Source organism: Melozone crissalis, unplaced genomic scaffold (genome assembly GCF_028551555.1).
Source record: "Melozone crissalis strain CALT ecotype California unplaced genomic scaffold, PUWL_Pcris_2 ptg000013l_1, whole genome shotgun sequence".
Lineage (NCBI taxonomy): Eukaryota > Metazoa > Chordata > Aves > Passeriformes > Passerellidae > Melozone > Melozone crissalis.
Genome location: NW_026535791.1, coordinates 59,791,193 through 59,816,196, shown reverse-complemented (window position 1 = coordinate 59,816,196; position 25,004 = coordinate 59,791,193). Strand labels below are relative to the sequence as shown.

The 25,004-nt window shown below is 37.9% G+C and overlaps 1 protein-coding gene across 3 annotated transcripts in view; it reads right to left on the bottom strand.

Moving 5' to 3' along the window:
- Positions 1-1,038: 1,038 nt before the first annotated feature.
- The window catches only part of CDKL5 (cyclin dependent kinase like 5), a 129,682-nt gene continuing 105,716 nt past the window's right edge, over positions 1,039-25,004 (bottom strand). For 2 of the 3 annotated variants that reach the window (XM_054272149.1, XM_054272150.1), the window contains exons 13-18: positions 23,727-23,832; positions 21,600-21,723; positions 14,943-15,045; positions 11,216-11,338; positions 9,999-10,118; positions 1,039-8,613 (exon numbers count right to left, since the gene is read on the bottom strand). In XM_054272149.1, coding sequence (XP_054128124.1) covers positions 8,230-8,613; positions 9,999-10,118; positions 11,216-11,338; positions 14,943-15,045; positions 21,600-21,723; positions 23,727-23,832 — 960 coding nt within the window. In that variant the 3' untranslated portion in view covers positions 1,039-8,229. The remainder of the gene's footprint in view (positions 8,614-9,998; positions 10,119-11,215; positions 11,339-14,942; positions 15,046-21,599; positions 21,724-23,726; positions 23,833-25,004) is intronic. The other variant, XM_054272151.1, reaches the window with a different exon arrangement.

Here is a 25,004-nt window from a genome sequence, read left to right as displayed (position 1 = left end):
CTCTTCAGGGAGTACAGAAAAGAGGTTACTAAACTAGACTGTTGGAAGAGAGCCAAGTAAGGTTTTAAGAGTTAAACTAAGTCCCCAGAGCACTGGACACCTCAAGGAAATGCATTTCAACCCCATTTCTGGATGGAAATATCAAAATGCTGGAGTGCTTTTCCTGGTGGAAGTTGAAGCCATTAGCTCAGGCTGGAAGTTTCCCTCTTGGGGAGGTGATGGGCACAGCTCAGTGCAGGCACTGGCAGCAGCCTGGTCTCACCAAGGCTGTGGCTGCTGCACAACACATCAGGCAGCTGTTTCAGAGGGATCTAACAGACTGCAAGTCCTGGCCTTCAGCAAGTCTTGCTGGAGCTCAGAGGGAAAGAAGGGAGGCCCAGGAAAAGTGGTCCATATTCAGTTTGTTTCCAATTACCCCAAGGAACAAGAGACTAGCAGGGAAATATTCAAAGCTTTTTTAAAGCTGTACACGGTAACAAAAAAGCCTCATAGGCAGGATACATTAAAGAGGGGAAAAAGCCTCATAGCCAGGATACATTAAAGAGAAAGCTATCAAAAACTCTTGTTGCTGACACCTCAACATTTGCCTAGGAGTGTCTCAGTTTACATGTGACAACGATGAAATGTCATCATGACACTTCTCCTGTGACAAAGACTGTGGGCTGGAAACTTTCAGGGCCTTTTAATTTCTGGTGGTGCCTGCTCAGGGGCTCAGTGGGCTGGTACTGTTCAAAAAAGAGAGCAGCAGACATTCTTGCCCTGAAAGGAAGAACCATCCTGCAATGAGAATAGAGGAATGGTGGGCAACAAGGTGCTTCAGAGACGCTGCCCTGTGTAGGAAACATCCCATGGAAACATCCGGCTTGTGGACAGACACAAGTGGCCTCTCAGATGGGGGAGTCATCCAGGACCTGGCAGTGACCCACTGGGCACAGGAGTCCTGGTTCTGGTCCGTTCCACTCACAGGAGCCAAGCTAACATATGGAGAGGTGCTCTGGAAGAGATGTGTCAGGAATAACATCAGCTGTTGAGCAGTGCCAGGGTTCTAGTGCAAAATCTGCATTTTTATTAAAGACATATTTTGGAAGGCCCATTCAAAAATACATTGTGCTCAGTAAAAATTAACCATTTCCATGCTGATAATTAAGGTTACCACAGGATTTTTTTTTTCTCTTTTAGAATATTTACAGCAACAATAGAAATTGTACAGAAGTAAAGAATGGAATACATGCTCAAAAAAAATTTGGTAAGGTGTACCAACAACATGATACAAAGGGTTGTATACAAACACTTTACAAATGGTTTATTAACTTGCATGAAGTCATCCTTAAATATTCAACACATTTTAAAATCAATTTGTATTCCAGGATTAAAAAGGCTAACACCACAACATATCCCTTCCACAACAGAAAGCACGGTAGATTCAAAAGTTTGTGCGCTTTAGATTTTTAATAGCTGTTAAAAACATCAGGGAATCTTATCCATAAATTTATAAGTTTTGAAAGCTGCCTCCCCAGCCTGCTCATCTGTACTGGCAGATAGTGAAAAAAAAATCCTAAATTGATTTTTTTTTCTTTCTTCCAAATGTCACAAATTTAAAATCAAACATTCCACAGTGGAGACCTAAGCAGTCCCGGAATTCCTTATCAGATTAACCAGATTTTAAGATGCCTGCATAGAATTTCCAAAAAAAATATCATTTCTGGGAAGATTTTTGCTTATTGGTCCATATAACCCAAATATAAACTTACTTCTTTCAATTAGTCAAATCCTTCAGTAGTACAAGTCTAAGATGTGCACTAGCAAAAAAAAAAAAAAACAAAAGAAAAAAAAGGAAGGTCGAGACAGTTCCCTATGCTTAAAGTTTTGCCTTGTAACGAAAGAGTTAAAAACTCTGCCACTGGATTTACATGTCAGGAGTTAACACCAAGAGGTTCATATCCTATAGGAAAACTGAACAGCAGCTTCCACCTTGTGCTATGAAGATGCTTTATCTTTATGCTAATGGAAAGCTCTGACACACAGCAGCTACTTCACAACGCAGCGTTTCCACGCCTGTACAATTAAGATGCCACCTTGCATCTCTCAGAACAGATCCAGACAAAAAATGCCCTGTGAAAACAGAGACCTGGTGGAAGAAAAAGCCTGGCAGGCAGTGAGTTTTGGTGGGGGCACAATGAGGTAAGATATCTCACCCAGATGAAATGGAAAATTAAAATGAAGGAAATCCTGAGCAAGTCTAAGGATAGCTGTTTGAGTAAAACAGCAAATAGGGTGGAGTAGTAGATAAGGCCTCTAACTCCCTGAAAATCTGCACTAGAGAAACAACAAAGAACAAGGCAACTGCAATATTGGAGAACCACAAGGGGAAGGCCAAGGGAAGACTGCAAAGCAGTGCAAAGGATGGCACTAGGATTCTAGAGAGAGAGAGCTCAGATGGCTTGGAGGTTTCAGAAGTATTTCAGATGAAGGCCCAACAATATTTTATTCCATGGTTGCTAACAGTACCTAAAGCAAGAATCTTTTTAGATGTCTCTTCAAAATTTGGAGTCAGTAATAAGCTCAGAATAAACAAACCAACCTCAACCACATTCTGCAAGAGAGAGGAGGTAGATTGCCTTGTAGAGAAGACAAGAGATGCGTGGTCATTCTTAGGCTACGACAAATTCCATGTTCAGGCTCACGGGCCACATTTCAAGAGTCACTCTTGCCCGGCTGCATATTTTTTTGTGTTCTGAAAGAGCCTGAGAAGCAATCTGATTGGTGGAATGAAAGCATCCAAACATAGAGGGGCCAGTCCTCTCACACTTCACATGCATCTTCCACAAACCCCAGCTTTTGCACCAAACAACTGGTGCACACAAGGTCACAAATCTGTCTCCAAGCAGAATTCAGAACAAGTAAAATGCAGACCTAATCCATCAGATTTACCTGTGCTGTCTCATGTGGTAGTTGTTAAGATACTCCACTGAGAGAACAGATGACCTAACACAGCTTTTTGCTTACAATTGAAAGAGGATCTCCTATAAAATCTGCTTTGCTAATTTTAATGAAATTTGCTTTGTGGTTGCAAAATGAGGAATCTTCTGTTTTCAGTACAACATTCAGTACAGCACAAGCCTTCACTTGCCTGATGAGCTTGAGCATTGATGCACTGCTGCTGCTTGACCATTTGAAAAAGGTGCCAACATCTAGAACTTCCAAGTTTTGTTATATTAAAAGGGTTTACTCAAATCAACCCCTTTAAAAAAAGGCCAGAAGTTAAATGGCTTTTTTCCTCATTCATTACAAACCCAGTTAAGGAATGGTTAACATCATGATACCATTAGAAAGAGCTGTGTAGGGAAAGGCACCTGTTCTTAAATAGTGTCTTGATTTGAAGGTTATTCAAAAAGGGTTACATAGGGCACATCACCTTTCCAGCCATCTCCTGTGGCGCTCCCATTTCAAATGGTGGGCCTACTCACATGAACAACAGCCTAGATGCATTGTTTGGGATATTACCCCATTAACAGATGTAGCATGCATGCTAGCTGGAATGGAAAAAAAATCATTCATTGCCACCCCACAATTTGCAGTATATCATATATGGCTATCCTTTTCACACTCTTTGTGTGACTGGGATGCAAATATTCTCCCAGCTCTACTCTGACAGTGATCAGCACATACAGAATTAATTACATGCAAGTATTTTGAAGCATGTCTTACTAATAAATCATTACAAGACAACAAAAAAAAATAAACATGAATGAAAACCCCAGTACTTCTAGAGCACAGCTCCTCTTTAGAGTGGCTAGGTTTTGCCTTAGCTACCTAGGTCACAACAGTGCTTTCAGAGCTGTATAATCTGTATTCCCATAGGTCCCCTGTGTTCTTATAGGGAGATCTATAGAATTGTTGAGAATTCATAGCTTTTTATGGGTGAACCTAGGAATCTACTCAGTTAACACTTCATCTTTTTTGAAGAAAAAAAGAAAAGGCTGGTATGTAGCTTTTTAAACAAGTGAGATTGATCTCCTAAGAGATCTAACTGTAATGACAAGGAAGGGGAAGAGCCTACCACAGGCCACTGCTTCCTGAAGAGTCTCTCCAGCCTTGCTCCCAGAAACAAGTTGGTGTGGTAGAGAGAAAGGTAACAAGCTAAAGGATGATCTGAGGATGCCTCATGCACTTGGAAGTTTGAAGCCTGCTTTAATATTGATCTAAAAGAACAAGTGGTGTTTGGGGAATGTTTTAGGAGACAAATCTGGAATCACTGACTTCCTGCCAAGAACTCTGCCCAGTGCTCTCCTGCAACCTCTCAGAGGGGCAATGAAGCTTGGACTGCAATAAACTGAGCAAAAAGCAGAGAATAGGTCAAAGGGACTGCTCTCTGTGGCCAGGACTGTTGAAAACAGATGTTGTTCTAAGTTAACACATTCACATTGCAGTTTAAAACAACAGCTTAGACACTTACACAATTTCAGTTTGGATGACCTTAAGGTGCTTTTTTTTCAGTTAGAAAGAGCTCAAGAGCTATAACTAAAACATATAGACAAGTGTAGGCAGCTTGAGTTCTGCAAAATTACTACAGTTAATTTCTGAAACGTAGTTTCTTTTTTAATCACATCATCAGTGATGCCATAAGGCAAAAGATTGCCAAAGAATAAAATACAGTTTAACTAGGATCCTTTATACTAAATAAATCTATAGAGCATATAGTACAGGACTCACAGACCAGTGCAAAGGAAAGCTCACACTTACAAAAGAGTTTGCTCTGTAATTCTCTTCCTCTTTATTAAGTCAGAAAATCTCAGTCACTATAATAAGATTCCTTTGAAAATCTCGACAAAATTACATTAGCCATATTCTAAGTATTGGGAAGCTAAACCAAGTTAAAAATACAGAATTTATCCCAGCACCAGCTGGCCGAGCTACTGGAACTTCTTTCCACCAGAAGAAAGAAAATACTACATACATTCAACACAATTTAGTATTCAACTGAAAGATACTACAGTTTGTTGAATTCAAGAGGAAAATGCAGTATGAAGTAGAAACAAGTTTCTGTAAATATGGGCCACCAAATACTCAAACATTCCTTGGGTCACCTTTGAAGATTTGCTAACTACTTTAAACAGCTATATGTACAGTCAGGGATCACCCTGATTTAACTTAATGGGTAGGGAGAAAAAAAAATCCTTTAGAAACATTTTTCCTTGCTAGAAATCATAACAACCACATATAGCCCAGTACCATCATCCCCAGCATGAAGATCTTACCAGCAAGCTAAAAATCTTGCAGAGGCAAAAGGATACATATCCACAAAGCACAGAAGAGTCTAGACTGAACATTCCCTGTGAGACTGAATGCAAAATTATCAGGGTTGGAAGAAACCTTTAGGATCATCCAGTCCAACCATCAACCACCCCAGTCACCCCTAAACCATATCCCCAAGTGCCACATCCAGACACACTCAAACTCTTCCAGAGTTGGTGACTGCACTTCATCCCTGGACAACTTATTCCAATGCCTGAACACTCTTTCAGTGATCTTTTTTTTCCCTAATATCCAATTTGAACCTCTCCTGGCACAACAGAAGGTAATTTCCTCTCATCCTTTCACTTGAGACACGTGAGAAGAGGCTGATCCCCACCTGGCTACACCTTCCTTTCAGGGGCTTGTAGAGAGCAGTGAGGTCCCTCTGAGATTCTCTCTTCCAGACCAAACACCCCCAGCTCCCTCAGCCACTCTTGTAAGAATTGTGCTCCAGGCCCTTCCCCAGCTCTGTTGCCATAAAAGAGACATTCAAACTGCCCTGCCTAGAGCCCCAGTCTCTCAGGCAGTGCTTTGTGAGGGATTTCAGTGGCATCAGCCCATTTCAAAGCAGGGCTAAAAGGGCTCATGTAGCTGTGACCAAGCAATGAATCTAACAGACACTGCTAAAATAAGCTGCTAAACTCTGACAGGGACGACAAGTAAATATCACAATATCTTTCCTGGATGCCCACTGAACTTAGAAAAAACTGAATACCCTTTCATGTCTATTGTATTTATATATGCTATAGATATGATATATCAATACAGTGCATATATCATATATAGAGAGATATTATATATCATATCTAGCTATAGAAAAATCACATGCATATTTCTTGCAGGCAATTGACAAAGGAAGAATTCCTATTTTTTAATTTTTCAAATTTAGTGGACTTATTTTTAGTCCTGGACAAAACTGATATAACATCCTTCCACACTGTTCTTTCTGACAACAATTTTTACAGTAGTGGTGCCGAATTTGCTGTTGTTAGAACTTTGGTATGACTCAAGAGGTACTGAACAGCATGTCCAGTTTGCATTGTTATCCAAGTTGGAAGTTCAGCTTTTACTGCCTGGCTGCTTCTGTTAACTTCATCTATGGCTAAATCATTCGATTTACATTCAGGTTAATCTCTTTTTGGAAAAGACAGTGTATTTGCAAGTACAGGTGTCTTACGAAGACAGCATCTAGAAAACAAAGTATGCTGCAGAGTAATGGAGTGGAACTAATGTGTTTAAAAAGGAAAGATTGTATTGTTCTGACACTACAGGCCTGGCTCTCCTCTTATTGCACAAAGTTTAGACTGGCATAACTCTTTTGACTCCTGCTGGCTCACCTTTGATTTACTTTACTGGTAGCAACAGAGGAATCAGGGTGTGTATTTGCTACACTTGACATTCACCAAGGTAAAGGCAGTTTTAACTGTGTTGTACAGGAGACTGGAGCCCAAGATCTAGTATTTTGCTGAGACTGGTAGCTGAACTGGGTATGGAAATATTTGGATACTAAGACCTAAGGAGAATTCAAGTTGCATGGCAACCTTCTCCCTCAATATCCAAATATCAGATTTGTAGCTTTAAATATATCCTGAAATATAATAAAAAGTGCAAGAGTAGTTTAAATTCTAATACAGTGTTTATCTTATTAGTTAATAGATTGCTAGAGATGTAAAATACACATATGCATAAAAGCCTATACCATGATCTGCAGTGCCATGCTATGCTTAAGTGTCAAAGTTTTGCATTTCACTTGCAATTCATGCTGTATTTCTTTGGTTTTCACCCCTGCTATTAAGTGGAAGAGCACCTGCTTTTGCTTGTAGTAATGGGGCACTTTATCTCTTCAGAAGAAACAAAAGTTTGGTACTGGGGCTCTGTGCTCTTGATGCAGATGCAGAAATCCCATTAATATTACTAGGAAAGCTAAGGACAGGGGAGAACATACCACATTTAGATTACTGTACAGTTCTGCAGTCTCTTACATTTAGCCAATACTTCCAACAAAATAGCCCATAATAAAACTTGGAATCGAATTTTGTCTTTTGTTTGTTGCCAATAATGCCTATAATACTGGGCTCTCATAGCCAAGCAAGATCCATACTGTTACAGTCACGTTTATATCCACATTCAGCTTCCTTTTATTAGAAGTATAATACTGCACTTTATATCACAAATGTATAAAAAATATGGCAGATAGTGTCATAACAATACTTTTCTTTTAAATGAGTATATTTAAAAAACAGACAGTTGTTTTCCATTTATATATATATATTTATATATAGAATAAAATACTCCTGATGCAATATATAAATGTTACTGTTAGTTTTTTATAGAAACTACTGTAGCTGTTGCACTGCTTCACAATGTTTCAAACAGCTCAAAATAACTTTACATTATAACATAAAAGATATGATTGTAACAGTACGATATTAGGTCATCATAAATAAATATTACAAATCCTATCAAATATGGAAGTTTAAAAAACAAATTTAAGACATATAATTTAACTTTAAACCCTTAACAGGGATACACTTTTATCACACAAACCCCACTGTTTTAACTAGGCAGCAAAAAATGTAGTAAGGGCATAGGCCTAGACAATGTTTTCACCCTTCGAAGTGCCAATACATACCAGAAGTCTCCCAGCTTTCAGACAGAGATGTGCACTAAGCTGGAATGTAAATGAGAGAAAATGACAACGCATTTTTCTCCCTGACCGGCACACTCTGCCTGGCATCCAGTGACATTTCTGATGACTGGTAACTCACAGTTCCACTCGTGCTCCTGTAAATCCCTGACTCTCTCGTGGTGCTGAACAGCATCGCTCCACACGCACATATTGCACACCTGTATACAGCTGAAAATGCAGTCCTACCATCACCAGAGCACCCCTGTGCTGATCTCACCCCCGGGCTGGTCTCTTGGCTGGGTGCCCTACAAGGCCGTCTCTTTGAGATCGTTCAGGTTGGGCATGCGCGCCCGGTTGGCGCGGCCGTAGCTGTGCCCGTTCTGGCCGCCCTTGGCCGGCAGCTGGTCCGAGTAGGGCGGCCCGTCGCTCCCGGCCCGGGCCACGGGGGACACGTGCCAGGTGGGCTCCAGCTGGCTGGGGATCTGCAGCGTGGGCCGGCTCTTTGCCGGCGCCTCCGGCCGCACGCCGCTGCTGCCGCTGCTGGAGCTCTGGCTCATGGGGTGGATCCGCACTTCGGGAAAGGAGGCTTTGGCTGGCTGGCTGGGTAAGGGCTGGAAGCGGGGCTCGGCAGCCACGGGGTGGTTTGAGGAGAGGTGTAAGAGCTTCCGAAGAGATTTTAACGGCTGGCTCTGAAAGACACGCAGAAAAACTGCATCACCACCCCTATTAGGCCTCATTCTAGCCGCAACCGGAAAATCCGCTCAATTCGGCCTCCAGCCGTGACTCCCAGCTGTGATAGAAGGACCAACCCCCGTTTCCACCCTACTCCACTCTAGCAGAATAGCAGTAGCGGGAATGAAAAAGTAGTAGACCTCCCATAAAAAAGCTGTCCTATCCTAAACTGAACATCTTAAATTTTATGGGACTTCTTCACTTTTAGTTCATACTTGTTTGATATATTTCATTCCAAGTTATGACTTCACACCTGAGAAAATGTCTTCTCATCACAGTCCAATCTATCAGCTACCTAAAAAGATGGAACCTTTTCTCCCTCAGAAAATATTGCTCCCGTCAATTATTTTGTCCTTGTTTCCTTTGAAAATGCAGGCACAGACAATTGCATTAGCTGTCCATCTGTCTGCCATTAACTTAAGAACCTCAGCCACATTTTATGAGGAACAGATTTCAGAAATACAAGTTCTTAAAAATGTTGTGAACATAAATTAGGGGTTGGAGTGAGTCTTGGGTAACCATCTGCACTGAAGGGAGGTCTGGCAGAACTCAGAAGTTACACATTTTGTTTGCTGGCAGCTGGGTGATAGGCAGCTCCAGTCTCCCACAGCTCCTTTCACTGGTGAGCAGGCTGAAGGTGAATGGTGACAGAGTTACTGAAAATGGGTAGCAAGAACCTGGGGAAGCCTAAGTTCACAAAGTGATATGAAAGCAGTCTTGTTAAATTCCACAGCTCACAGAGCAACTTGTTTCTTCAAACACTGCAGCTGCAACAAACCCTCTTCAGTTTCCAATGTGACAACAATGGAGCATGGCACTGACACTCCCTCCCAAACACTGACTGGTTTTAGAATTGGAGAAAATGAAGTTCCACAAATGCAGTGCTATGCTCCAAAAATGTAGCCTGCTGAAACTGCAGTCTGTGCCAGCCACACTGTGACGAGGTCTGGATGCTTTGGTGACCACATCAAGTATCAAACTCTGCTGAGCAGCAGCCAAGCCTCAAGATTCCCCATTCCTCACAGAGCTGGCTTGAGGGCTTTTGTGCAGCACTGCATCACTACCATGGACGTGCACTGAAACACTGCTTGCCTATACTACAAAAGCATAACCAATGTTTCAAAGGGCTCAAAGACTCACACAGGACATTTAATCTCTCTTTTCCTTGTCATTCATGTCCACATATTAAAAAAAAATTATGCAGGACTGCAGGTACATCCAGTGAGAAAGGAACTAGAAAGCTGGGAAATAATGTCAAATGCAATTCTTCTATTCACCAGAGAAAAACCTGTCAAGATACATCAGTGATATTAATATACAGGGAATTGATAATGCCACTTACATGAGGCTGGATTTCTGTCATCTTCTCAGGATGCCAATCCTTCTGCCTGCTGCTCTGGTGATTGGAAGAATGAATGGCTTTCTGTAATGCCAAGAGATCCTGACCTTCAGTATTAGGCATCTGCAACAAAATATTAAATACTGGTCTCCTAGTATTTTCTTAAGAATAGCTGTAAATAATTTCCCACAGTTAATTACAGAACACAAGTGAAGCCCATTACTGCAGTAGAATTGCAATGACCTCTCAATAATTCTCCCCACAGTAAGAGCAAGTGGCTGTGGACATCATGCAGATTTGCTCTACCCTTAGCCCTTAAAGCATTCACATGCTGTTAGTGTTAATTGCTGTAAGAAAGAGCAGTTAAACAAGGCATCAAAAATAAAATTAAAACCAAAATATTGTTGAGCCTCATCTTCATTTAGAAAGCATTCCACACTGCAGTTAAGACCATGGATCAGTTCTATAAATTTGCTCCAGAGTGAAGCAGACCAAAAACCCTCTAAACTGATCTCTTGACTGATATCACAAAACCAAGAGCTTTCTCTATTCTTATCTTTTTTTCTCCTCCACAAGTAACTAAAACAAAAATTAAGAAACAGCTGAAACTTTATGGCAGAAAGTTAATTTAAAACTTCCATGTAGCTTTTTATCTCATTTTAAGAATTCTAAGTAAAAAGAGGATAGTCAAAATTTAATCTATTTTTAATGCAAGCTGTCTTTTATCATCAACAATCACGACAAACAAAAATACAACAGACACATGAGCTATAGGTCTTTCCAGATAATCCATTGTTAATATTTGATTTATTTAAATTTATATATAAAGGAGTAGTTTGTAAAAAATTATGTATTTACAATATAGTTATAAACCAAACCAGGTTAATTTTTTTTCTGAATGAAACATAATGAGACAGTTTAATTTTAAACATACACAATTTCACAACTTTTTCCCTTCCTTAGTCTTACTCCCAAGACTCATTCTCTCTGGAACTGTGTATGTTACATTTTTACTATATCAAATATGATCAAAAAAATTTTTAGGCACAATCTGTTTCAACAAAAACTGCCAATTTTACTTAAATTTATTGAACTGGCCCAAGAGACTTAACTGGCATGAAGAGGAAGTGATACCATGAAAATAAACCACATGCTGCTGTAGTCAGTAAAACAAATTTACTGGACCATTTTAAAGTGTTACTGTACTTAAAAATTAATACCATTGGTAGAGTGACTACAGGAAGTTTTTTCAAAGAAGAACTATGCTTTAAATTATTCTTTGAATTAAAAAGAGGAAAGAGGGATTTCTTGATGCTTGGATTCTCGCCGTTGGTTGAGTCTGTCTGCAATATAAGACACAAAAACTAAATGCATAATATTTCAATCCAAGAGATCTGCCCCTTACTAAGTTAACTTTGGGGTTTTTTTTGGTAATTCAACAATACATGTTATCAGGCCTATAATTTGCTTTTGGAAAATACAATAATGATTGAAAAAAGCCTACGGAACAAATTCAAGGAACTCAATGCACAGCAAGCATGTAAAAAAAAGATTAGCACACCTATTATTATATCCATGTTCATTAGGAACACAGAATGTGTTTTTTTCAAAGGCTTTTGGAAATACCTGGTAGCTCTTGTTGACTTTACTGAGCTTTGAATTAAATCCTGTAACTCTGGCAATCATTTGTATTTCTGATAATGACCTAAAGCAGTATGACATTTCTTATTTTTATATAAAGAAAGTATTAAAGATCCACTAACAATAATAGGAGTTGGTTTCAGAATGAGCAGTTGATAGTTACTCTTGGGGGAAAAAAAGCCTTCTATTTTTAACTTGCAATAAGAGCTAAGGCTCCAAGATGAATTATTTGAGTTCTAACATAAATATGCCATTAGCAGCTTCACGTGCAGCTGCAAGTACACTGGCTGGTTTATTTTAATTTATGGAGCACAACCAAAGAGCTTACCAGTAGATGATTGAACAACAAACAGAACTATAAGGTAATAGAACTATAACTGGGTCTATTTCTCCCCTGCTCAGGTGCAAACAAGCATAGGACACATATATAGTGCCTTGCTTTTTCCTGTCTATCAGAAGAACTCTATTATGCAATAGAATTATTATGTGACTAAATACAATGACAAATGCACTACCAAAAGCGTGGGCTTTCAAACAGCTTTTCTAGCTTCTAGATTCCATCCAAGTTAATGAGAATCAATAATTAGCATAGCTTACGTCCAGGAACTTTATGGTCAGAAGAATTTCCTGTTTCAAATTTAGTAAATTAAAAGGGAATGAAAGCACTGCTAAGATAAATGCTCACCTGAAACTGCTTTTTCCAAAGCAGGTAATTTCTTCAGACCCATAGCTTGAAATAAGTGCCAAAATCTGCAAAACTCAGGCTCCTCTGAAGATAGTGCCTACTGACATTGCTCAACCCTCATGGATATCAAATTGTTTGGTGGCAAATGACATAAAACTGTGATTCTAGCAATCCTAAAAACCTTTTGCTACATTACTAAAACACTTCAAACAATGAAAAGGAGAATGGATAAGAACAGCTCTGCAAAAACAATACTGTAAAGAATTCCCATAACAGGCAGTAACAATTGCTAACCCACGAGGTACTGCACCTGGAGAACTCTAGGGAGAATGATGCATGGGAACAACCTGCAGGAAGAAGTGTCAGGAACTGGGGTCAATTCTAGGCTGTCAGATATTTTGAGAATGATATTACTAAGATGTCTTCAATCCAATTTCAGGTATCTTTTATGCTTCCTAGCTCTGTGACAGTCTCCAGGTCTAATTTGTTATTTCTTGCTAAAAGTCTGTATTTGAGCAAATTGGAATTTCATACTTGTAGGACTCTATGTGAATTGTAGGTCTCAGAAATAACCTTGGGTAGCAACAAGCTGTCTATTAAGACTTTTAATAGGAATTCATAGAAAACATTGTATGTGTAGTTGAAGAGCTAATATTACAGTGCTGTGAACAACTTTTACTACTTACACCAAATCTGGTGCTGAATTGAAGGCAGTAATTTTATTTTGTGCTGCAAGATCCTAAAGACTGTCCCAGTGTTTGTTAGGTAGATGTCTTCAACTAGGAGCTGAAGAAGAACAAAGACCAGAGTCTGAGCCAGACACTGGTACACACATCAGTGGTGCAGTCTGTGCCTAGATACTGTCCTGGCAATCAGCTGTAAACAGAAATGAAAGGAGGTTTTTCTGGCTTTGGTTTGATCCAAAACTCAAGTTAATCTTAGCAAGTTTCTAGCTGAGGATGAAAGAGTTGTGTCACTATATTATTTCACTAATTCATCTTTCTGTGAGATTCTACCTCTGAGTTGCAAACACAGTTTTTCCTTCCTCTCTCTTTCTTCTATTCCTCTCTACCCCTCTTTTTAAAAGTGATAAGAAACAGGAGTAAGGATTATATATAAATCTGCCTTAGCTTATAATCAGTGATGGTTTTGGTAGCTATAGATCAAGGAGCTTTTGATTTAGGTGTTTTGTAAAATGCCAGATTTTGAGAGGCAACACAATCCATTATGTATTTCTTTCACACAGTTTGATGTGCAGGTAATCAGTACAGCATCTTTCAGCTCAGCTATTGGAGTGTTGTCTGCCACCATGTCTGCAAGGCTGGAATCAGAGTAGAGTACAGCAATGCAAATTTAACATCTTTTATTTTCCCCCCTTGAAAGTGCATCACTGGAACCAATGGCCTTAGGTGTTATCCTTACATAGACATTTTGGTCAAACAGTCCCAGAGCTGTAATCCAGACATTTAATTCAGTTGTTTAATACAGATGATCATATTTGAGCTGCATACAGGTATGAGGGTGAACAAGTTCAGAAGGAGAGGTAGATGCCATTGCTGTGAATCACCCAGCAGGAAGGTCAGGTGCATTTCTGAGTGCTAATTAATACACATATGCACATGTTCCACACAGGTCAAAGAAATTTTAAGAAACCCAAAACAACAAAAAGCCTGATAATCACTCCTCTCTCCCAGTTTTCAACAAATTAGCCCTCCACTCACTCTCAATCCTATCACCTCACACCTAGACAGGAAATATTTTCATTAAGTCATTCCCCTTTGCCAGGAGGAAGCATGATTTACTCAATTCTGAGAATCTTCAAAACTATAACTGCATTTACACTTACAGGAACATTACAATTTTAAATGTTTTACTGTTTCCAGAGCTGTCCTTTAAGAATGAGATTATGTTTAGGTTACTTCAGTTCTTAGGGATATCTTTATTATAAAAATTTGTGAAATGTTAGTATATACCACTACTTTCTGATAATAGAAAGTCGTTTCTCCCTCCCAAAAACTTTATGAAAATGTAAAAATGTATGAGACGCCAAAGACTTATAGCCACAATCCATTCCCTCAACAAAACATAAAACTCTTAAGAATGGTTAAGACACATCATCCTTATTCCAGTCATGGAATGCAGCAAGAAGACAGAGGCTGTTACCAAGACACTTCCATGAAAAAGACTGGAAAGAATTCTCATTTGTTACAGTTTCTTTTTCTCTGCATGGTTGCCTGAAACTATTCAAGCTCTGGGGACACACAAGAATGAAGTTACTATTCTTGGAATGGTATCACCATATCCTGAAAAAGAATTTGTTGCAACATCATTTTAAAACTTGCATCAAAACTGGCTCTCAAAGGGCCTGAATGAAAACAAAGGCGAAAGTTTGGATTTCTTCACTTTCTTGTCCTAGTAAGTGAAGAAATATTTGAAAAGGCAGAAAAATCAACCCTGAACAGAAGAAGAATTTGATTTTCATATAGTGAGGAGAGAAAATAAAAGAAGTGAATACACATATAACAATAAATAATACAAAGGTACTACTAATCTAGCATACTAAAATGGTATAATTCAAAATGAATAAAAGAATTATTCTACTAGAAATGCTGCATACTTACATTTTGAGATTTCTTCTTTTTCTTTTTTATTGCCCTGAAAAAACCTTGCTTTTCTTTCTCCTTCAGCTGTTCTGAGTGACTGTTAAGGTTTTCAGGACTTTTCCTAAATATGAAATAAGGTATTGTAAGAGAAATTTTATTATGGCATTACTTTGCAAATTCTGTGCAATACTGAGATCTGATGCCAAAGAATGTAAATTATTGATTAAAGTAAAAAAATACTTAAAGTTTTAGCATTCATTGGTTCCAGGGTTACTACACAAATACCAGATAGAGAGTTATTACAAGGGATAGGAGGTACACAGTGTTAGGGTAAAATGATTAGTTTAAACCAATGAATAGTTTTATTTAGGGAAAAGGAGAGCATGCATGTGTTCTTTTAAGCCAGAATTTAATATTCAAATAAAAATATCACACACGAAGTCTTTTAGGAAAATGAAAAGCGTATCTGAGAGAACATACAAATCAAAGCACAGGTCCAGTTTATCCATTGCTTGCTGGAGAAGCAGGAGTTGCAAAGTTGGCCAGAGAGAATCACTTTGAACTGCACTTCCTGACCCTTGCTGCCATGGTTCCAAATATATCATCAGGGAAGCTGGGGCTCTACTGTTGTCCATTTCAACTTAAAACCTTCTGTTAGCTTGCTATGCGTGAGACAGTGCTGGCAAAAGGAGGCGACCCAAAAATGGAACAGGTGACTTGCCTGAAGACTGAATTTCTGCCTTTTAACTCTTAACTTACACGTCTGAAGCAACTACAGCTGATAAATAACAAGTTACTTTCAATATACACAGTATACCATGCATGTGAAGTACTTATACAGGGTAAAAAGATGGTTTACAAGGACAGTGGTGAGGCATAACTGATTGCACTTCTAGTGCCCTTTAAAATAGCTTGAAAATAGAAAATGCTGCAGGAAAGCATCACAGAAATATTTTCAGAGATTTCAATCTCTTTAGTGCATTAAAAAATACACCCAAACCAGCTCAAATATTTCGTTTCCTTGCTCATGATGCACAGCTACATATCCAGAAAGAAATTACAGAATACTGGAAAATCTTGGAACCAACAAGTAAAGATATTACAAGAAAAGTAGGTGGATGATGTTCAGGAGCATGAAAATATATATTTAATATGGAAATTACATCACTACTACAGGGAAAAAACTCTAGTTTAATGTAATTATTGTACTTATAACAGGTATTTTAAATATACTGGATTGCTAAGGATTCCTGCTGCTATCACACCCCTGTATTTGGTACTACTGTAAGTAGTGTGACAGGTGTAAGGCATTATTATACAAGTCACTTAAAGCACCAAGAAGAAAACCAAAGAGTAAAGACTGATTACATTCAGTGCTCAGGAGTCTGATATAACACAGAACACCTGCTGAATTATTTACCAAATGATTTTTACTTGACTTGTTACAAAAGTTGGAGGAGAGCATACATCCCAAGTATCCTGCTTGTACTCAGAAAGTCATGTAAATGGGGCTAAGAATCCTCTGAGCCTTTCCCCAAAGGAGCTCCTGTACATCCACAGCTGCAAGCATATCCCAAACCATAGTCCCAATGCAAATTATCAACCCAATGATTGCTGTCCACTGAGGAACCAGTGTCAGATCATAAGCAAGATCACAGGAGGTTACTTTATCCTTTAAAATTTTTCAGTGTCTTTCTATAGCTTTTCTATTACAAAGTCTATTCCAAAATGGAGATGCTGTATTTTAACAGGTGAATTAATATTCAGAGTGAAGCCTGGAACAATTTTTGCTATACTTTTAGACAGAGATTCACTCAAGCATGATTCTTTTCTTTGGCCCAGTGAACCTGGATGAGAAAACTGCTCTCCACAGCAGCTGAGCAGAGAGGAGAGAAATGAAATTCTGCACCATCATTTCCTCTTTATGGCTACAGTGACCAGAGAGAACTGGAAAATAGGGGGCTGAGAACTGCTCATTTTCAATTGCTGCTTACCCAAAAGCCAGTGGTTTTATACTGAATGGTTTATGTCATTAACTCCTATGACTCATATTGCAGTACAGTTGTCTGAAAAAGCATTGACCTTGAAAAGCAACTGCTTCAAAACACATGCTCATTATGTGAAGAGAGTGAACATATATAGCATTATAGCAGGAAGCTTCAACACCAGGATTTTGTACTGAGTAAAAATAGAGCAGAGCATTTTGATCGATGACGAAACACTGGGATAATTTAGGCATCCCAAAAGATGATTTTCAGATAATGGACAGTGCAGGAAATAAACAGGATTATCAAAAAAATCTGTAGAGTCACACAACACTAAATTCTTACAACACACTGTAAGTATCTTGGTATTTTGCATAAAGCTTCAGCTCTTGAAAGCAAACAGTTCCACCAGAGTCTTCTGTGTGCTGTCTGTTTTAGTAACAAGTAGGAGTAGCCCTGGAGAAGAGCCCCCACTCAGAGAGCTTATTCTCAAGCAGAAACTGAAGGCAAAATGTGCTGTGCTTTGTTATTTTATCTTTGTGTACCTTTGCATGCTTAGGACGTTTAATGTAGAACACATTGATTATTCTGGTCTGAAACACTTGGAAAAGGCATAAGTACAAACAGAAATTCTATGATTTTCACTCTTATTTATTACCCCTGGTAGGAAAGATATCCAGCTTCATGCAGGTGCAATGAGGTGTAGCAGCAAACATGCATGTGGCAAGCAAGCTGAGGTGCTTTCACATTAACTAAAAAACAAAAATAGGAAGCATGTTGCATTCATGCTGCCATAGAGAGATTTGTATTGCAGACAGCTCTTTTTGGGAGGCAGTTCCTCATGCTTGTTTTAGATATTCTTCAGCAACCCTGATCTCAGCAGGCAGCCTGCCTTGGAAACCCTCATGTACTACTCCCTTTATGGATCCAACACAATTAATGAGTGAGGTTTTTGTCTAATGAAGGAGTTACTGAAATAGCAGAACTTTTCTATGAAGATAAATGACAAACACTGACTAAAACTAAAAGATAACTTGTAGAGTTAAAGGAAGACCCTTAAGGGGCAGTCACACAGTTACCATTCAGCAAAGGCAAGAAAATGCCAGAAATGAATGAAACAATTCAAATAGATAGTTGAAGATAAGAATCTCAATCCCACAAGCTGAAGCCCAAAGGAAAAGGTCATGGTCTAAAAGTCTGGCATTGAAAGCTTAAAATCAAAAGATCAAATCTGAACTCTGTTTGGAGCTGCAATTTTTTTTTATTTTATCATGTGGAAAAGGAGGATTTATTAATTGGAATAAACCCCGGATCTATTATCTCATATATAGAATAACATTCAGAATTTGCAATTTCCTGATTTTTTTTACGAATTCTATTAAAGAACTGGAAAATATTTATAATGCAGCAACAGTCATGCTGCACACACAGCTGAACATGCTCTAAACTAATTTGCTCAGATGCTGGTAACCTTTTACTTTCAGGAATACGAGGTATGACTATAATGTTACACTGACACTGATACAGAAATATAAAATTCAGTCATGTCCTGTTTACAAAAAACCTTATTCTTTCTTATTCTGGAACCTCAAAACTTGATAGTGGATAAAATTTTAAGCCTTTTACTCTTGTAAGAATGACTTTTTTTTCTTTTCTTGAATGACAGAGATTTTGTGTGTGCTTATATATATAATATATATATATATAAATAGTACTATTATTCATAGAGTTCCTCCTTTTTATTATTTTTGCAGAAATGTATGACTTGTGCTAGAGAAGATATAACAAGCTACTTGTCATAGCATGACTACATTTGTGTGGACACAAAAGGTCTGAGCAAAAATGCTTTCCAGAAGCCCCCAAATATCTTGTAAGCAGCCAATGCAAACACTTCCAATATGATGTGAGATACACTACTGCATGTTGGAATTAGTTCTAAAGAGATATTTAGAACTATGACAGTGGTAAAGATAATTCAGGCCAATGTTCTGGACCACTGGCAGAATACAATTAAATATCTTGCCTATAACTACTGAATTTGCCCAGCTCAGGACAAAGCTTGTATAAGTAGAAAAGAATAAAACACTTATTCTTGTATCAATAAAAAAAAATTGAGCAAGTTCAAGGTTGTTTACAGGAAATTAAACTCTAGCAAAGAAAAGAATTTCTAGAAGGATAAAAAATTTGCCTTTTTTCAAATCAAGTTGTCTGAAGTTCAGAAATGATCTAGTAATTTAAGAGTAAAATCTAATGACAAAAGTCAAGTTTATAATATCTTTATTTTAAAAGGCAGGACAGTGGGGACAGAGCAAAAAAATGCACACAAAGACAGGGGAACATCTGTGACAATTCAGTCTAGCAAACATTCACAGAATCTTTGACAGAAGAAAGGCAACACAGAGCAATAGTATGAGAAGCAATATTTTACAGTAGTGGCAAGTCCAGGTGGAATACATGTCACTCATAATTCGAGATGAATTGTCATGTACCAGTTAGGTATGTTATTCAAACATCAAATATTTACTTCATCATAAAATTGATGTAAGCAGAATCACATTCCATTAGAGCTTTCAACATTTTCATAAGCATTTACACAACTTCTATACAGAAAATTAGGTAGAGGAACACAGACTCTTCACTACTCGGGAATTGGGTTAAGCTGCATTTATGGCACAGAACAATTCTGCAACATTAGACCATTGCCAGGACAACTTGAACAGAGTTAGCAGGTAGAGCTGGGCAGGAAACATTTCAGGAAAATAGGGAGTAGGAGAAGAAAAGATAAAGGTAAGCATATGCCAAAATAGCAGGAACTTGCAGCTACTGCTATTTCTTCCATTTCATAAGAAGAAATGCTTATTCTTCTGAGGGTTCTTCTCTCAAAGGAGCTGTTCCCCTTTGTGAAAATATTTGAGTACTTTGGAGCAAGGACTTAAATCTAACTGTTTCAAAGTTAATCAAGGGCCTTTTTCACAAGGCCATATTCAGCACCTCTGTGCTCCTTTCACTGTTTTAACAAGATGAAACAGCTTCAGACAATGTCCTCCAGAATAACCTCTAACTTCTGGTTTAGGGCATTCACTTGTTAGATCTAAGATCTTGGTTCAAGCCTCTGGTTTAAATAACAAAGACCCTGCACTCAAGTTCCTCACATTCTAAAAAATAATGCTGCCTCCAAAATATTTGTTATTTTGAGAGTATCTCTGGTTTTGACTGGCAATTCCATCCTGGAGGTGAAGAATCTTCACAATAAAAGGTTAGTGGTTATCAGCCACTTCCTTTGAAAAGTTTTGGTTTTGGTAATTTGGCATTATAACAAAAAAGTACTTCATAAAAATATTCCCAACCAGCTCTAATAACACACACGATTTTTTTCAGTTCAGAGTTAAAGTAGCATTATATGTTTCTTTGCAGTCAAGACATTATATTGCTGAATGATATATAAAGCAAAACAAGATTCCAGTTGTCTTATGTTATATGCAAGATAGAAAGATCCAGATATGAAGGAAAATGTAAAATGGTCAAAGGGTTCAAGAGCAGGAATAAATACCTTCTTTAGCCACACAAGCCACAACATAAGTACCACCGTTTTACATAAATGATCGCTTTCCTCAGCTAATTCCAGAAAATGGATGTAGGTGGAGCTACTGAAGGACAGGAAGCAGACTCTAGTGAATCAGAGCAGGTGAGAAGGATTCTGGAGTAAACATCTTCTATTACTGACATAGGTATAACACCTGAACACAAGCTGAAATACCAAGTGTCCACCACCCACCACCCCCCTTTCTCTTTAAGCACATAATTCTCTGGTTATTTATGTGAAAACACAGTAAGTCAACAAACCACTGAAACAGTTTAGATAGCATGACTTTATGGCCCTTTCAGAGAGGAGTGTTTCAGAGAGTGGTATAGAGCATAACTGAACCATGCAATTGTATGCAGCCCATTCCTCTCACCCAATCCTGTGAGCTCCATCTGCTTATTTTTATTCAATATTCTTTATTGTGATTTTAAAAAATATAAGATTAGGAGTATTTTAGAGCCAAACAGCTCTAAGAGAAACAAAACTATTTCCCTTTGAGTTCTGCAAAGTTATGTATATGCTGTTATTTTATTAGCATAATTAAGGTGCTCTATGTTATATAATGGAGCCATGTGATGCTTTTAATCTTTTAAAATCAATATACACCATTAAGATGTCACTTAATCCATTTTCCCATAGAATGCATTCATTTCCTTCTGTGTATAAACAAAGAGAGCAGCGGTACCCATTGTAGGGGGAAAATATTCTTCATTAATATAGTACTTTATATATGGAAACATGCATTTTGATATTTTTTCCACCTGTCTAACAATTCATGCTTCTGGAATCCACAAATTTCTATATATACTACACACACAAGCACTTTGTACTATCTTTACCTAAAGACTAATAGCAGGGAAAAAAATTGTGAAGGATTGGACAAAAGTATATCAACTTTAATGCTTTCATGTTATGGGTGGAATGCAGGATTCCTTGCTGCTCAACAGGGGACAGAAAACATGCCATGCTCTGCTGCTATAGCTGGAGGAAGCAACTAAGCACATGGACAGTTGCAAAGCTTGAGAAAAGCGTGAGGTTTTTGTCCCTCCTGTTAAAAGCACATTTTTTCCTGCCATTCTCTACAGGTGTGTGCACATTCCAACTCACCAGGTGTCAAAGGTGGTTTGTCTCTTGGGGTGGTTTGTCACCGTGCTGCTGTCTGCTGGCAACACCGAGGCTCTGTTGGACACATTGTTCTCTATGTAGGTGCTGTCTGGCCGTGGAGATGGAACTGAACAGGGGAACAGCAAACAATGTACACTGAGCTCTGCCAAAAATCCCAGCTCCCGCCTCTCTGCTCCCTCTCTGCCTCTTACAGTGACAGGAGAGCAAAGACACGGTTGTGTTTTGTGTATGATTGAGAAGAAAGCTGATTTTTGTGATCCTTGCAGGGTAATATTGGTTGTAAAATGAGACCATCATCAGAACTTGGGTAAAGTCTTATTAGATTTGAGAACACTTCTATTAGTAGGGAGCTCTAAGTGTGATTGATATTTAAAAACAGGAAAGAGAATAAGAGGTTGGAATACTGTTACTAAAGACATGAAACACTACAGTTTACGCTCAGTCTTCACTTTAGACCTTAAAAAAAGTAGCACCCATCTTGGAAAAAAAAATTTTGATTTTTGATGTAACTAAGAGATAATGCACTAAAAATTAAAACATCAAAATTACATATTATGTATTTTTTCAAACAGACATACTGTGCTTTTGAAAATACACAACTATATACAGAACATAAATTTATCAGAATTATGAATATCACTAGAAATACCTGCAGTGGACTAAAAATTGACCAGACACTAGTTGGAACATCAGTGCAGCACCACATTACACAATATATCAAAACAGCATCTGTAAGGTTTTGTTCAAGCTGCAGTACAAAAGTATATGCTAATAAATACTGCTCTAATACAAAGGTTAAATTTATATTAATAAGGATTTACCCTTTTCACAGTAACTTGCTTATATTATTATCACCAGTTTTGCATATACTATTATCAAAGTATTATTTTAAATATAATATCATTTTCCCAAAGCAATAATTAAGTCTATTTAAAATATATTTGTTTGATAAAGTTGAAGAGGAAAACCCCTCTTTTTTATAACAAGGAATTGAATAACCCCAGCTCTGCAGTTTCTTTAGCACATGATTTATGAAAGTCATTCTTCTTAGGAACTTTTGTTTCACTATATATAAAAAAAGAAGGATAATCCATGTACAATTTTAGGAGCTTTTTATGAATTAATGAAAGCAATTCAGGACTGAGAATTCTTAAGCATCCTCTGTTGCATTTGCAACACAAACACTCAAAAGCATCACTCAAAACAGTACAAGCTTTAATTCTGCTCACAGGTTTTAATATTGCAGTGGGACACTTGCAAGGATTCTCAGATTTTAACGTGTCCAAATCAGGTCATCAGCCAAGTGATCAACCTGAAGAGGATCAGAGGGAGATTTGTGACTCTGCTTAAGGTTATTAAGTGACTCATAAGCGAATTTCAGCTGATTGGGACTTCTTAAGGTTCAGGGGAGCCCCACAAGCCTCCTAACACTTGCAGTAATCAGCCTCTTATCATCTTCTTCAAAACAATTACCCAGGTTTAGCCATGAGGCAGCTGCTCAGAAACCACCATCTTTTGTGTGCCATAACAGAACAGTATCTATTTGTGTGCCCATACACAGACCTGTTTTATTATTTATTCTGAACTGGAATTATCTAAGTGTGCTCTTGGCTTGTAGGAAACCCCGATCTTTAATAAGTTTTAACAGAAGAAATGCCACAAGTTTCAAGCCATAAAAGCTAGAGCTACATTTCCATGTAACACCACTGTGTTACATGGATCTGAAACAGATCATTAAGTACGTCTACGTGCTACAAGTGCATAGGTATAGAGTCTTTATAAGAATTGAAAATAAAAATTTAAAATATTAATTAACTGCCTACTTTGGTAATATTAATTTTGTTCATTTTGCCCTGATAAATTATATTCTGCTTCACAAGGTACTGCAGTGGATGTACTTTCCAATTAAAGTGAGCTATCATTTACAAATAAACAATAGGGTACCAATGCAGTTCCTGCAAACTCATCCTCTGAAAGCTGAATAACAATTATTGTTCCAATAAACCTTTGTAGTTATTCATACTAATTCTCTGCATTAATTTCTAGTACTTAATTTATATTCCATGCTAAAATTCTGGATTAAATTTGAAAGATCCACCATGAAATTACCTCTGTAAAAGCTGCCAACTCTTCTCGGAACAGGGTCATTATACAGAATTCTATTCTCCTTAGTAGATGCTCCATCTTCTGTGTGTGGATCATGATATGCTCCACCCTATGCAAAAGAACAATAATCTATTTAAAATAAAAGACTGTAAACTGATTTTCAGTTTTTAACCAATATACATAAGCAAGAAAACTCCAAATTCACCATACAATTTTCCTTTCATATTAATAATAACTGCAAATATCAAATCACAGACTATGTAATCAATAATTACTTGGTTTTGCTGCTTGCTTGCTTCTTTCCAAAATGACAAAAATGACATTAACAAAATTTCACCTCTAAGTTGTAATTTTAAAGACATGAACCTGATTCAGGCCCTCAGAATTTCAACCTGAATGAAACACAACTGTAAGATGTTGTAAACAAACATCTCTGGAGGAATCTTTTACTGGAGGCTTGTTAAATTAATTTCTGATGGAATCTGGTCACTCTGCTACTGGCAAACACTAAAAAGCAGACAGGAATGTATCTAATTGAGATAATTGCAACACCAAAGCACTATCATTGCTTATCATCTCTTATCTCTTAATATCATTACCTAGATGTACCAACAATCACAAAATCTATTGTATGCAAAATAATAGAAAGTCTCTGAACTAAGAAATCTATAGGCAAAGTTCTTCAGTCACACAGGACAGCTAAAAGCATTTCATTACCTCTAATTTATTCTACTTTCCTGAAAACAGTACTGGAAGTACTTCAAGTAAAAGTTTATGTGAGCCAGTAGAAACATCCTTATGCACATAATTAGCCACCAAATATGACTTAACCCCACTCTTAAACGAATCAGAGACTACTTTTCCCTCAGTATGGACTGACCACATGAAATTTAATGCTCTCTCCAAGACCCCCCCTTAGGAAACTTCTGAAACCCCTGTACTAACTGAAATCTAGAATGTCCAAGAAGGACAAAAGTTAAAAACCAAAGCCACAAAAAAAACCTACCCAAAACTAAAAACTGAGACTTCAATTCACTGCACAAGTGATTTGCAAAATTTACTTTGCTTTTTGTGGATGAAGTTCTGGTCTCACTCTCTCAGAGAAAACAAACCTTGAAACTGAGGCCAGAATTGCAGCTAAAACAATGCTTCAAATCCCAGCTGGATTCTTCTAAAATTTACCAGAGGCTGAAGCATTTGATTAAATTACTACTTGTATTAGATACCTCTTTTTTTATCAGCAGTTAAATTTCAAACATGACACAGTAATAGCAACTTGTA